Source organism: Pinus tabuliformis, chromosome 7, assembly GCF_031772625.1.
Source record: "Pinus tabuliformis cultivar Carrire ecotype Pingquan chromosome 7, CPIR1, whole genome shotgun sequence".
Classification (NCBI taxonomy): domain Eukaryota; kingdom Viridiplantae; phylum Streptophyta; class Pinopsida; order Pinales; family Pinaceae; genus Pinus; species Pinus tabuliformis.
This window is the reverse complement of record NC_142293.1, coordinates 1,513,138,582-1,513,154,972: the sequence shown is the minus strand read 5'-3', so window position 1 is coordinate 1,513,154,972 and position 16,391 is coordinate 1,513,138,582. Positions and strand designations below refer to the sequence as shown.

The 16,391-nt window shown below is 38.1% G+C and overlaps 1 protein-coding gene across 1 annotated transcript; it reads left to right on the top strand.

Moving 5' to 3' along the window:
- Nucleotides 1–369: 369 nt before the first annotated feature.
- LOC149253590 (trihelix transcription factor ENAP2-like) lies at nucleotides 370–7,379 on the top strand. Its single transcript, XM_089459976.1, has 2 exons — nucleotides 370–1,453; nucleotides 6,696–7,379. The coding sequence occupies exons 1-2, from the start codon at nucleotides 505–507 to the stop codon at nucleotides 6,707–6,709; spliced, it is 963 nt and encodes a 320-aa protein (XP_089316102.1). The 5' UTR covers nucleotides 370–504; the 3' UTR covers nucleotides 6,710–7,379.
- Nucleotides 7,380–16,391: the final 9,012 nt, after the last annotated feature.

The following is a 16,391-nucleotide window of genomic DNA, read 5'->3' as shown; positions in this document are numbered from 1 at the left end:
TCCTAACGACAGTGGGTTAAGTGATGTTTATGTGCTTACACTTTTTTGCTTTAATGCCACGTGTCTTTACGTCACTGCTTTAATGGCTAGACTCTGTGAACTTTCTGTTTCATGCCACGTGTTTCGTTGCAAAATTAATATTGTTTAACGCCGATAGCAACCGGGTCTCGCCGGCGACGCTTTCGGCCGTACTTGGTATTAAAATATCCGACATAAAGACCGGACGACGGGCCACGCGCTTCACGCCGACCGTCACTGGCAGTCGCCGGTAACTTAATATTTTTCGGTGGCCCACATGCGGAGTGGTGGGGGCCACTCGGGCTGACGGAATCCTTGAACTTTCTGATAAGATGGGCCGGCGCCGGGCGGTATCTTCTTCTCTCGGCTTTGCGGCTTGAGCACCCTCGCGGATTTCCAGCGTGCCCTGCCGATTTTGGAGTTTTGGTTTCAGTCAGCTTCGGCTTCCCGATCACCGTTTTTTTTTCCCTCTACGTTAAAACCACGATGGACGAGAGTAATAACGCTCGTCGGCACCACCACCACAGCGGAGGAGGCGCGGTTGAAGTCGTCGCCGGCGGCAATACTGGTGGTGGCGGTGGTGCATCAAACGGCCTGAGTCTTTCTTTGCCGCTGCCTTTGCCCGGTTCCTCCTCTGTCAAGCCTAACGCGTCACCACCCCCTCCCCCTCTCCCTCCGCCTCAGACCACCGGAGAGCTCGCCGGGGGGGATCGTGTGGCAGCAGGCGGGGGTAGGGACGATATCTGGAGCCAGACCGCCACTCTGATTCTGATCGATGCTTGGGGAGAGCGTTATCTGGAGCTGAACCGCGGGAATCTGAAGCAGAAGCACTGGAAGGAAGTAGCGGAGGCCGTCAACGGCCGGCCGGGCAATAACAAGCAACCTAAGACAGACGTCCAGTGCAAGAATCGCCTGGATACACTGAAAAAGAAGTATAAGGTGGAGAGGAACAAGATCTTCGCCGGCAGTAACACCAAATGGCCGCTCTACACCAAGATGGACGAACTTATTGGACCCGCTCGCAAACACCACCACCACCCGCAACCGCTTTCCCTCCCGCCACCGCCGGCGTTGAGGCCACGGCGCCACCAGATCGAATCTTCCCCAAACCCCCTCAACACGGTCACTTCCCCTGATATGACCGAGAGCTGTCTCAATGGCTTCAATGGGAACCCTTCTTCGGCCAAACGACGAAAGACAGTGGCGGCGGCGGTGGAGAATCCTGATGGCAGCCCGTTGAAGGAGCTGGCGGGCGCCATCCTGAAGTTCGGGGAGGTGTACGAAAGGACAGAGGTGGTGAAGCATCAACAGATGATGGATCTGGAGAAACATCGCATGGAGTTCGCCAAGGACTTGGAATTGCAGCGAATGCAGTTGTTCGTGCAAACCCAACTGGAACTCGCCAAGATCAAGCACGCCAAGCATGGAAACACAGGTGAAATTTACTGCTTTCTATTGTTTCGGAGAATCCCTAATTTTGTTTGCTCAATGTTCACTTGTGGGATTTGCTCAATTTGGAAAAATTTGGGCAATGGAGCCCGGCAGCAGAGCCGCTCTATAATTTAATTCGCTGCGTTGTTGGTGCATAAAGTCAACGACGCAATTTTTATTTATACCGGAGCCTGTCCACCAGGATTAGAACCTGTGGCATTCTTACAAGTGCTCTAACTTGCACATATCTCACAGCCCTACGGATTATGGTTCATGCATGTTTTTATTTCGTAATTGTTTTTGAAAGGGTTCAATACACATATCACGAAACTTGTGACCACTTTTTTGTCCCATACTGTCTATGGCCTCGTGCACAACTAATAAAAGTCAATCTATCGATTCTGGATGAGGCTTTTCCTTACAAGAGCTTTCCCACAGATTTCAACCCGGGTCATCCATGCAACAAGTGTTCCAATTTGTCTTTAGATCACAGGCCTAAGGACTACAATTTACTCAATACGTCAGGGTTAATTTGAAAGCTCTTACCTGATTTTGGATGCAGTTTTTACTGGAACAAGTTCACTTTGTATATGAACCTGGGTCATCCTTGCAACAAGTGCTTCAATTTCTCTCAAATCACAGCCGTGCAGACCCAAATTTCCTTAATCCTTGAGGGTTTATTAGAAAGTCCATCACCTAATTTTGGTTGCAGTTTTTCTACTGGAGCGTGTTGCTCGAGATTTGAACCTGAAGTCTCCTTACAACAAGTGCTCCAGTTTATCCCTACATCACAGCCCCACTGACTCCAATTTGCTCGATTCCCTGGGCCATATTTGAAAGCACATCAACTGATTTCGGACGTAGTTTTTTCTTCTGGAGCTAGCTAGTGCACAGGGTTTTGAACCTTGGTCCTCCTTACAACAAGTGCTCCATCTAGTCTCCAGTTTACATCCCGTGGACTCCAGTTTGCTCAGTCCCTCAGGGTTTATCTGCACATCACCTGATTTTGGATGCAGTTTTTGTACTGTAACCTGTTCACTGGGATTTGGACCTGGACCATCTGTTTTGAACAAGTGTGCCAACTTGCCCCTAATTCACAGCTCTACGGACTGAATTTAAGGGTCCATTTAAATGCCCCTAATTCACAGCTCTACGGACTGAATTTAAGGGTCCATTTAAATGCGCATGCTCTGATTTTGGATTCAGTTTTTCTGTGGAGGCTTTCACTGAATATGGATCAGCTGTACAACAAGTGCTCCAGGTTGCCCCTAGATCACAGCCCCGTGGACTCCAATAAGCTCAGTTCCTCAAAAATTATTTGCAAGTTGATCACATGATTTGAAATGCAGTTTTTCTACCAGAACTTGTACACTAGGAGTTGAACTTGGATCATTCTAACAACAAACGTTCCAGCTAGCCCCTAAAACATACGAGACTCCTATTTGATCAATTCCTCAGGTCTATCTGAAAGCCCATCACTTGATTTTGGATGCAGTTTTTCTACCATGGGCTGTGGGACAGGGATTTGAACCTGGGCGATCTGTAGACTGAGTCTTCAACTCGCCCCTAGTTCACAGCCCCATGGGATCCAGTTTGCTCACATGACCTGATTAGTAATTTCAGAAGCAGATTTTCTACTGAAGCTTCTCCATTGGTATTTGAAACTGGGTCATTCTTACTACGAGTGCTCCAACCTGCCCCGATATCACAGCTTCACAGGGTTAAATGTCACAGATTCCTCTTTGGAAGCTCATTCCAATGCCTATTTGAATGCATATGGTTGCACTGAGAGAAACACGGTACGCTATAGTTTAAGTGAGTGTGCAAGGGACTTGGGGAGATGTATTCGCGAACATGTATCCCTGTATATAATACTCAAAAAAATAGCAAATGTACAAATCAGTAAAAAGCCAGTAGACATGAAAAGTTGGAAAGAACAGTAGTGCAGATACATTTTAACCTCAGATTTATTAAGTGCCAAGAGGGATTGAAAATTCCCAGGAGCCAACCTTCTAAAGACTATCTAACCACATTGAAATTGGCACCTCAAAATTTTGATCACTTAATGCTTAATATATCTGGGGTTAAGATATATAATAGTATGTTAAAAATCTCATGTGTGCCATTGTGGGAAGGCAATGGTTAACTGATGAGGTTAACAGAGTGTTAAAGCTAAAGCCATTTACCTAAGATCCATAGACTTTGAGCTCTTGGAGTTTTTCAATTCCTCTCAATGCATAACAGATAAGGGGATAAAATGGATTTCTGTTAGTTGATTAAAAATAACTCACGGTTCACCTGTGCCAATTAGGCAGGGCAATGATTCACTGAAGACGTAGACGACTTAAGTGATTCATTGAGGACGTTGACGAAGTCTTCAGCTGTCTACAAGGATTCCATTCTTGCTGTGGTCTCTCTCCCATATGTCTGGTATGAGTTTTCAAGTAAATGAGGCTGGGTGAAATTCCGGGTGATTCTGGCAAGAGTAGTGTATAGTTTGTTTTCTTGTCAGGCAAGAACCGCATAGGCTGTAAACCTTTGGCCAAGGAGCTGCATGGGGTGCTTATTCAGCCAAAATTGTCCACGATTTGCACCTGGGTTCCTCCTATTTGGGACAAACCACCTAGGCTTAGCTAATTATGATATATGACAAAATAACACGACAAATTGGTTGCATTTACACGAAAGCATGTCGCTAGGGGGTTAAGCTCAGGCTTTTGTGAAGAAAGCTCAATTTACGGTAACGTGCTTGACTATTTTAGCAGAATAATTACTCCACAGGAATTTTTACCAGAGCCTTCATGGAGAAAGAAGCTTACTTGATTTATCACTCGACCACAAACTGCTTGAATTTTGGGCAGAGTAGTTACCTGCAGGCTTTTTGTTTGGATTTGTTTTGAGAAACATGCTCGAGATAGGTGGCTGGACTGCAAACTGCCAAAATTGCCCAGGACTTGCACTTGGCTTGGTCCCTTTTTTATACATTCAATTGAGGTAGGGTAGATTGCAGCAAGAATGGAACTCCGGTGGATGGCTTAATATCTTACCAGTGAACCAAGATCCAGTTGGCTAATACTCAAACTTGGCACCTAGTCAAGGAACTTTGGTCTTTGCGATTGGGAAGTTCCGGGATGGATCTTCATGCTTGTAGCACTTTCCCCAAAAAACAAAAAACATTGAGTGTGATAAAGCCTTTTCTTTTTTCAATTTGCTTAGGATTCCAATACACATTTGTTTAGTTTGACCTTACTGATATTTTTGCATGTTATTTTAAGATGGTTTCTTATTGTAATATTTGTTAAATTGGCTCACAGAAAAAATCTGACGGAGAAAGTGGTCTGATTGCTCTAATCCACTCTGCATCTCTTCATACAAGTCCACTGATAATTTAGACGTGTTCAAATACAATAGCTTCAATAACTTTTTTATTTTGAGCTGGTGAATCTCACGGCTTAAATAAAATCCCATGCTCATTAGGCCCCAACATTTCACTGCGGCTTGGGAGGTCTGCACTAGCCAAGTTGCTAACAGACTTTCAATATCATCAGCTCTGTTTACAAGTTTGCTCATAGCAGTCCTAGTAGAGCAGACCGGAAGTAAGTGTAAACAATGTTTACTTTTTCCTAAGTGTCTCAGCTGCCACTTTAAGAACATGGGTGGGACTACTTGCAAATCGATTCTAAATACCAAAACTCCAGAGGCCAAAGTTGGTGATGGGACTTGCATTCATATTGCTTGTATCCTCCTACACTATGGGCATATGGGTGACACCTCCAGAGATTTGAACACGGGTGGGACTACTTGCAAATCGATTCCAAACACCAAAACTCCAGAGGCTAGAGTTGGTGATGGGACTTGCATTCATATTGCTTGTATCCTCCTACACTACAGGCGTATGGGTGACGCCACCTGAGATTTGAACATGGGTGGGACCACTTGCAAATCGATTTCAAACACCAAAACCCCAGAGCCCAGAGTTGGTGATGGGACTTGCATTCATATTGGTTGTATCCTCGTACACTACGGGCATATGGGTGACGCCTCTAGAGATTTGAACACGGGTGGGACCACTTGCAAATCGATTCCAAACACCAAAAGTCCTGTGGCCAGAGTTGGTGATGGGACATGCATTTATATTGCTTGTATCCTCCTACATTACGGGCGTATGGGTGACGCCTCCAGAGATTTGAACACGGGTGGGACTACTTGCAAATCGATTCCAAACACCAAAACTCTAGAGGCCAGAGTTGGTGATGGGACTTGCATTCATATTGCTTGTATCCTTCTACACCACGGGCGTAAGGGTGACGCCTCCAGAGATTTGAACATGGGTGGGAGTACTTGCAAATTGATTCCAAACACCAAAACTCCAGAGGCCAGAGTTGGTGATGGGACTTGCATTCATATTGCTTGTATCCTCCTATACCATGGGTGTAAGGTGGCGCCTCCATAGATTTCAACACTGGTGGGAGTACTTGCAAATCGATTCCAAACACCAAAACTCTAGAGGCTAGAGTTGGTGATGGGACTTGCATTCATATTGCTTGTAGCGAATCCCTAAAAGCTGTATGGTCAATCAAGTTTTGATAGCTTTAATCATGGAAGAATAGGATTTAGCCAAATTTAGTTGAAGATTGACAAAATTTTGTGCGAAATTATTAAATCTCTGATTTGTGCTAGGTAGCCTTAACTAAGGAAAGTCTTAGAGAGCTCTAGGGCTTGAGCTACACCATAGCCCGTGAGAACATTTATGTTAAGAATGAATTTCACCAAGCTTGACTAAATTCTGAAGGTTCTTACGTACTTCTAAGCAAACTTTTCGGATCTTCTTTTTTAAAGTGTGTTTTAATTCATTTCTTCACACTGCATGTTACTGCAAATTATCTGAAGTATATTATGTTTGAGAGAACGTGTTAAATTAAGATTCTCCTAATGGAATGCTATGAGATGCTTTGTGAGCTCACAATTCAAGTGAAATTGTATAACAGTCGAGCTTAAAGGAAACTTTAACAGCCTTTGCATAGTGGCCTGTACCGGGCCTAATTACTTTGTTCTTTGGCTTAGAATAATTTGGCTAACATCCTTTTGTTTCTTCTAGTTATATATTGAAGTGTTTTGACATATTCCTTACGGAATTCTCTTCTTCGAGTCAAATTTGTATTTATCCACTTTGAAGGCATATTATATTTATTCTGAGAGGCACAAGGAATTTGCTTTGATAACTAACTTTGGTCTTCACCTTGCAGAGCATTATCTCTAAGCTTTCCATGTCAAAGAGTCCATTTCATCGACAACCATTCTTGGATAGCTCCACGGAAAAACAAATTCGGCTCAGACTTGGAGCTTTTGGAACAGTTGCAATTGTAGCTTCAAAAGCTCGGGTGATTGAATATATTGAAGGTGTTTTGTGCTAAATATTTACATGGATGGTTGTGGCCAATTGCATGTACTATCTGGCCTGTCTATGTGTACTGATGAACGACAAAAACCTTTAGCCTTTGAGAGTTGCATGAGCCAAACAAATTTACTTGGTCATTGACGATTGGCATAATTCCAAATCAACTTTTTCACTGCTGCCCGGCAAGCTTGTGAATTGCCTTGTAGCAAACTCAACTCTGTATTGTGTCCTCAGATTTGATGGCCAAGGGATTTGCCTTTAGGTGACTTGTCTACGTTGGTAAACCTTGCAGCCTTGATTCTTTCCTTCCATGAAGAATGCTTTACTTCTCAATGGGATAGCCTTTCAGTTCACATGTAGTTACTAAGTTGGTTGGGAGGACTGTCTTCATATCCATATCATGATCTAGGCAAACTTCTGTACTGGAGGATTATTTGTGAAAACCGCCGATGTAAGTAACTTGGCTTTGCTAAAAACATGTGAAATGTTCAAGCGAATGCAATATCTCAAAGATGTTACGGCATTTTTTTTATGGCAAGTATTTTTTATGGCAAACATTGGAAAATTCGTATAACATGAACGAAATCTTAATCATGGAATATACTAATTTAATAGTAAAGATTTGTAATTATAATGGATCTCATATAGATAACTGCAAGTCGAAGAGGGCCCACAAGGCATGACTCTGAAACTTTCTGTGATTACCGGAGAGAGGATGCTGTCACGTCAACTTGGGGACTCCCACGTCAAAGTTAGTTATTGGATTACCGAAGCTTCTGTTGTGAATAACGCCTTTATAAAGCAATTTAGTCTTGCAATTGTTTTGCATGTGGAACAGAATTCACACCCAAACCACATAATTAGGAGAGTTTTAATGTGGAACAGAATCTCAATCATAGGATGTGCCACTGTAGGAGTAATCTTTACAATTATCATTGACATAGAGAGCAACTCTGCATAAATAAATTAAAATTTGTGGGCTTGTATAACAATTACTTTCCGGATATAATCATTGAATTAACCAAGAACTCCGACTTTTGTTTGTTGAGGGGTGGTTCAAGTGTTTTCTTTTAATTTTAAAAACTATGGAATAATGAGCTATCAGACAGACAGCAACCCAATTTCTATCCTGCAACAGTTCCAAATAAATTGCAGTACTTCTGGTTTGGTTTGTGAGATGTATTATAGCTAATTATATTTTATATTTATTAATTTTCTTATGGTTTGTTCCCAATTTTATTGGTTTGCATGTCAGATTAAGTTGGGCATTCAAAATACAATGCTCTTGGGAATCCTCTCCATAGAATAAACTTTGTAAGATATATTGATTTTAGGAATATAATGCTCTTAGTTATCCTGAGTGCTGGGATGATTAGTACCCCTAAGATTGTCAGCAGTTTGGGGCAGGTTGATGTTTCTACCATTGTTGCAAAACTCGGTTTGATGAAAGACTTGCTGAGGTCAGAGAATAAGAGTGACTTAGCAAAAACCTGGTAGATAACTGTGGAAAAAATTGGAGTAGAATGGCTTTTTGGTTCCCTCTGGTAGACAACTGCGGGAAAAAATTGGATAGGATGGATTTTTGGTTCCCTCTAGTTGGGGTTTTGTAAAGGATCCTACAAAGTTGGGGTTTTGTAAAGAATCCTACAAATTTTTCAATGAGCTTGCATGTCAAGCTCTTAGACCCAAGAAAAACTCAGGTCAAATTCTGATCTGCAGCTGCTTACAAGTTTGATTTCCAGGTGATGAGTGAGATTCTTTGGCAATGAGGTTCAATCGCTAAGGGGTCAACTTTGTTTTTATTACGTCTAAAATGGCTGACTCTACAGTTAGTGAAAGTTAGTTTTATAGCAGTGCTTTTTATCATTTCTTTTTTAGGAAAACTTATCATAACTTAATTGTCAAATCAACAGTGGGGATATCTGTCATTGGCTGCTATCTGCTAATGCAGACTGACTCATCATTGTTACTCAAGGAAAACCATGCTCCCTGTTGGTTGTCTGTAAGGGGATAAGTTACTCATCATTGTTATTCAAGCAAAACCATGCTCCCTGTTGGTTGTAAGGGAGTCAACTTTGCTTTTGTTATGTCCAAAATGGTTGACTCTACAGTTAGTGAAAGTTAGTTTTATAGCAGTGTTTTTTATCATTTTCTTTTTAGAAAAACTTATCATAACTTAGTTGTCAAATCAACAGTGGGGATATCTGTTATTGGCTGCTATCTGCTCATACAGATTGACTCATCATTGTTATTCAAGGAAAACCATGCTCCCTGTTGGTTGTCTGTAAGGGGGTGAGTTTTCACTCCTGCGAGATGCCTCAGGTCTTGGCCTGATAAACTGTTTCCTTATTTCTGAGGAAGATAACCTCTTAGTCAAACAAAAACAGTTTAAAGCATATTCTAGAATTTGTTTTTTTTTCTTTTTACCATTTCTTTAATATAGTTTAGATTGTTTTTTATTTTTATTTTTGTAACTTATTTTAAATTCTATTTTAAATATTTTTAAAGCTATTTTGAATTAACAAATCTTACGCTTAAATGACAGTGTATGTTTGTGGAATACTCATGGTCTTGCCGACGTGGAGTCTCTTTGAAGCTTAAATCTCTTTGCTTTAATGATTTAAAAATTGATTTCTTTTATTTTTAAATCCAACAGAAACTGACATATTAAATTAACTGTTTCACACGAGCGTACAACTTTGCACTAAATTAATATGTAAAGAACTTTAATATATTCATTATGTTATGCTTGTCTTTTTTATAGTTTCATTTAATACATTATGGTTAAGAGTGAACATGTTATATTTTTCTTCTTGAAATAGTTTTATAATTTTAATTTATTTGTTCTGGTATGCTATTTTAAAATGATAGTTTAACTATTATATAAATAGTAGTGTTATAATTGTTGTGTAAATTGGATATTTATAAAAGTAGTGACATTTTTATTAATATAAGAGTAAATTGGATACTTATAAAAGTAGCGAAATTCTTATATTAATATAAGAGTAAATTGGTGGTAAGATGAATATGTATATTTATTTTGTGTGATATAGGTAAATAAAAAACAATAAATTAAATATAATAAATGCATTTTATTTGGTATTTTGGTAGAGTTTTTATGAGTTCAATTTTTTTTCCTGAAAAATAATATTTTTGTGTTATGTAGATAACAATGAATTAAATATAATAAATATATTTTGTGTGATATTTTGGAATGATGTCTGTAATTTTAAATCTGGAACTTTTGTACAATTTCAAAACTTACATGGAAGACTCGGCCGATTTTATGTATTATTTGGCCTATTTGTGTGCATTTTGTGAATGATGAAATGCCAATTTCATGTACTATTTGGTCTATTTGTGTGCATTTTGTGAATGAGGAAATGGCAATTTCATGTACTATTTGGCCTATCTGTGTGCATTTTGTGAATGAGGAAATGGCAATTTCATGTACTATTTGGCCTATCTGTGTGCATTTTGTGAATGAGGAAATGGCAATTTCATGTACTATTTGGCCTATCTGTGTGCATTTGTGCATGAGGAAATGGCAATTTCATGTACTATTTAGCCTATTTGTGTGCATTTTGTGGATGAGGAAATGCCAATTTCTTGTACTATTTGCCCTATTTGTGTGCATTTTTTGAATGAGGAAATGCCAATTTCATATACTATTTGGCCTATTTTGATGAATGAGGAAAGACTTTAACAAATTTACTATGTTATTGAGAATTTGACATAATTCAAAATCAATTTATTGTTGCCCAACAAGTTTGTGAATCATTTTCAAAGCGATCAACAATGTATTGTGATGGCCAAGGACTTTACCTTTAGATGACTTATCTACTTTGGTAAACCTTGTGGCCTTGAGTCTTTTCTTTCATGAGGAATGCTTTACTCATCAATGGATAATAGTCTTTAAGTACACATGTGGCTACCAAGTTACTTGGTTGGTAGGGTAGACATTTATTTAGTCAAAGTTCTGTACTACAAGTTTATCTATGAAAATTGGTATTGTAAGTTCTTTCACATGCTAGAAACACGTGAAATGCTCAAGTGCATGCAATACTTCAACGACTCCACAACATTTTTTGGCAAACCTCGGGAATGTTGTTGTATAACATGGAATAAAATTGTGATCGTGGAATGTATGTATTGATCTAACAGTAAAAACATAGCAATACATAATAGGCATCTCACATTATTAGATTGGGAAAGGTTTTTGTGTGGGTGATGCCTCTATAAAACACTTTTTTTCTCACATTTATTTTTTTTCACGTGGGATTATTTATAACACATACACCCAAAGTGCATTTAGAAGGAAATTCTTATTTTGAAACAAAGTGCCAATCATAAGATATGTCAGTAATAAGTCTTGAAATTATCTAAACATTACATGGAGAGCAAATATGTAGAAGTAAATTTCCAATTAGGAACTCATACACATTTTCTTGATATAATCATTTGAATCAATCAATGACACACACTTTTGTTTGTTAGGGTGGTTAAGTGTTTCTCTTTAAATTTCAAATATAAAAACTATATCATAATGTTAAGCTTATGATATTAACAATAGCCTCATTTTTAACTTGCAGTGCTTTTGGTTTGGTTTGTGAAATATATTATAGCTAATTGTTTCAAATTTTATTGGTTTGCATCTTGGGTTAGGTTGGGCACTATAGACATTGGAAATTCAATGCTCTTGGAAATTTGCTTCCAAAGAATAAACTCTGTAAGTATATTGATTTTAGGATTATAATGATTTTAGTTACCATGTATTAATTTTAGGATTATAATGCTTTTAGTTACCATGTATTAGGATGAATACTCTCTAAACTTGTCATCAGTTTGGGGTAGGTTGGTGTTCTACCAATGTTATAGAACTTGGTGAGGTGAGAGAATAAGAGAGGCTTAGTCTGGACAAAAACCCAATAGAAAATTGTGAAGTAAACACGAGTAGATTGGGTTTTTCTGTTACCAAATGTTTGGGTTATGTAAATTGTCTAGACTTTTTCAACAAAGTTGAGGTGAAGCTTGTTTACCCAAGAAAACCTCAACAAGGGCTCATAAGTCAAATTCTGGGGAATGAGATTGGTCTATAGTGAATTCAATTACCAATAGATCAACTCAACACGTGTTGTGTCAAAATGGATTTGACTCTAGAGTAAGTGAAACTCAAGTTTTTAAATCTGTTTAGACATTTTGACGTTTTTATTACAAATCTTTTGCACATTTTAACATTTTTAATGAAAACTATTTTGAGTTGACACAACTTAGGGCTTCAATTGTGTCTTTGTGTTTATTGTACACCCATAACTTATATATATATATATATATATATATATTATAAAAGAGTAACTTATAAATGCATGAATAATAATATTATAATATATATTGATATTATATTAATATATAAGAGAGTTTTACTATAATATTACATATAATATAATATAATATATTGATATTATATTATATAATAATTGTTGGCTAATGTAATACATAATAAGAGATAAAATACAATAAAGGGAAAATATGGAAGCGATGATGATCTAGAGCAATGCTAGGGTTTTGAGCTTGGTTGTGGTAAATCAATTGCTTACTTGGTTGATCCACATCTCTTGCCATCTTTGCCAAGTTTTTGCCAAAGGTACCAACTGCCACACTGAAAAGAGTAAGTTGTCTATGTATTTCCAACTGGTATGCATGGCTAGGGACCATGCACTCCAAGCAATCAATCAATCCAGCTCTGACCTCTCCATCATGCAGATCTCCTAATCGAGCTTTATAATGATACTTTGGGTTCAAAAAATACCCAACTGCATGTATAGGACGATGGAGTTGATTGTTCCATCGGTTATCTTTGATCTCCCATATATGGTCATATTTAGCTAACTTGTCCTTGTAAGCTGCCTGTATCTGCTCCTTTGCCTGATCCATAGCCTCATAAATGTAGCCCATGGCCAATTTTTCCCCATCCACCATCTTTAGCACCTTAACAAGGGGTTTCGAAATTTTCACAAGCTCTGCAAACCTTTTCTAAAAATAATTGTCAAACACTTTCTTTTTGGTGTCTTTGCCGTCTTGTCTACAAGCCCATTGAGATTCAGTGCAATCATCATAAGAAACCATTTTCTGCATGTTTTTATGTTGAGCATTGGGACATTGCAATGTGAGGGAGTGAGTTGCAAATCTCGTAATTGCAAGCCTAATAAGCTCTTTGTCCCTAGTTTTTTTCTCGTTAGGTTCAATACCCATGAGTGGTTGTAAATGTATTTTGTAATGCACTTGGCATGCTCTACAATGTTTTTTACCCACTCCACTTTGCCTATGCCCTCAAGCATGAGGCCTATGCAATGTGTAACACATGGAGTCCAAAATATGGTTCCTATATTTGAACTCAAGCATCTTCCCAGCGAGAACATAGTTTGAGGCATTATCGGTGATGACTTGCACAACATTCTGAATAATGTCATCCAAAAGCTCAAATAGAAGGGTTGCATCCTTCACCTTATTAGATGCATCAATTGATCTCAAAACATGGTTCCTTGAGGGCAAGAAATAAGGAACTTATTGATAGTGTAGTTCTTTCCATCGGCCCATCCATCTGACATGATGGAACACTCTGTTTTGAGCCATGAATCTTTATACTCAGCCAAATACTCATCAATGGAAGAAATCTCTTTTTTCAAAAGAGCTCCTCTCAAGTCATGCATACTAGGGCCTTTGAAGCCCTTTCCTGCAACTATAACAGAGTGCCACATAAATGGTAATAAGGTGAGCGAACAACATTAAATTGGATATCTGCATCATACCACCATCTAGCAATGTATTGATGAGAAGTTTCTTTGCATTGTTTTTTCCAATGTTGATCCAAAGTGGGTTGATGATTTGACTGGGAGGAAGTGGGATTAGAAGAGGCAATGTTGGCAGAGGATGAGAAATAACTTTGGATGTTTGTTCTCTTTGTTCCTTTTGATAGTTGGCCAAAAGAAGGATGAACATAGTGAAAGGGGTCATTGGTGGAAGGGATAGAAGATGAGTCTTGAATCTCATAAACATCATACCCACTCTCTTTCATGGCTTCTAATAATTCCCTCTTCCTTGCAATGCCATCTTGGATGGCCTTCTCCCTAGCCTTATCCTCATGAAAATTTTCAAGCTTGGAAAGATATTCTACCCTAATAGGACCTAACAGTTCATTTGGTGCATCACATGGCTTTACTTGGCCTCTTACCCTAGCGAAGTGTTGTTTCAATCTGAGAATACCTCCACCTCCAATAGGTTTATGACATAATTTGCATATTAGTTTTCCATCAATCACATCACAATGAGCCCATGCATTGTCCTTGCCTTTTGGAGCCATGTTTTCTTGAAATAATTAAAATTTGCAAAGAAATATTCCAATTAAAAGAAATTGCAGCTAAGAAACATGGAAAACCAAATCTAAATTTAGGAAAACAAATGCATATGTAGCTTACAAAATTTGATAGCATAGAACTAGAGATTTGATAGCATAGATGATAGAAGTTAGAAGTTTAGAACACAAAAAAATTTAATGCATGGACAACAATCAAATCAGGAATTTTTAAGTGAAAATCTTTAACTTGGAAATGCAAATTAGCTTCCATAGCCTCCTCTTGAAGATACCAACTCCATTGACAATTCCAAACTATCTCCATAATAGCTCCAACTCCAACTCCAAGCCTCCATGATGACTACTCTAGCAAAAACTCAACACTCTCCAAGCTCCCAATCAAACTCAAAAATACTCCAAATGAGATGTGTGAAACAAATGAGAGGGAAAAGGGCCTTTTAAAGGCTTGGAGAGAGTGTTTTTGGAGGGAAAGAACCCTTACTTTCCCTCCAAAACACCCTAAACACTTGGAAAACAGTGTTGCGTGGGTTCTCCACAGTCGTGGTAGCTAACTGACCGGTTTAGGACGGAACCGACCGGTTAGTACTGGTTTGTCCACTCTTTTGGTGAAATGGAGGGTCAAACCAAGTTTTTCTGCTGGTTTGACCTGATGGGCTAGATAACTGGTCGATTTGATCGGTTACCAGTTCAGACTGACCCGTTTTTAAAGCATTGATCCCAAGTGACCAAGTTCATTTAAGAACATAATAAAGAGAAAAGTCGAACCACAAAACACATCCAATACAAACATCAACATTCTTGGACCTTACATCATGGATCAGACGAATTAGGCCCCAACAATGGAAATAAACCATGCTGAAGTTACCGAATAGTTCTCCACCCTCCAGGATCAAGCAATTATTTGTAGATTTAACAAATTACGGCAAAAATCAGAGGATCTTCATCAATGGGTATGACCTAAAATTGTGAAATACATTTGTGCTCTAGGGGGTTTTTAGTGGTACAATTTGGCACATTGAAGGATTTGCATTTTTCTCTAAATGAAGGGCGATGATTTTGGGGCAGTGCAGACATTGTTATAATCCCATGGTTTCCAGGGTTTGATGCCAATATAATGGTGATTTCCAAAATGTCAATTTGGGTCAGATTACACAACCTTCCTCCTTTTGGCACCACCAAGTTTTAGAAGGAATTGGTAATACTTTGGGGAATTATGAAAAGATGGATCTGGATAGACCTTCAAAGAGAATATTCACCTTTGCCAAAATCTATGTAGAGGTATACCTTAGTAAAGGTTTACCTTAGAAAAGGGTATTTAAGTGTTTTTACACTTAAACCTAATGTAAATATATTTCAACTGTTTTAGTTTCTTTTTTTACAGTTTTTATGGGTCTCAACTATTTGGGTAGGTATGATCGAATACTTTTAAGCATCTGCAGATTGTAATTTTGTTCTATGAATAAAATTACGATTTCTTCCAGGAAAAAAAACACGTAACAAATAATATAATCTTATATTATATTAAACATAGTATTATAATATTATAATATTAAACATAATATAATATTATAATGTTTAAAAATAAAATAAAATATTATATTATGTTTAATATGATGTAGTATTATGTGATGTTGAAGAGAGAGAAAGTAAGGTTTTTAATTATAAAGTCATTAAATCTCAAAATTAAATAAAAATAAGCTACTGAAAATTATTGAAAACTTACTAAATTAAATGAGTATATGTAAGGTCCTAAATCCACTTTTTAGATTACTTTTAACATTAATATTTTGTTGTTTTACTGAAATACGTGCATTGTTTTTAGTGTAGATATTGATTTCAAATTATATTTGATTGATTATACTAATGGATTGATTTTAGTGTAGATGTTTATTTCTAATCCTATTTGATTGATTGCACTTGATGCATTGATCTCGATGTGAATATTTTTTTAAAGCCCAAAAATTCTATTGATCAAATAAAAATAAAATTATATCATTTGCCATCATGCCTCATTTTTTGGCACTATTCTCCCTAGACTAACCATATCTAACTAGAGATGAATGGTATTGAGAGTAGCAAAGCAGACGTAAAGAGATAAAAGAAACAACTAGCATTGATTTCTATTCCAATTTGATTGTTCGCACTAGATGCATTGATTTCAACATAGATGCT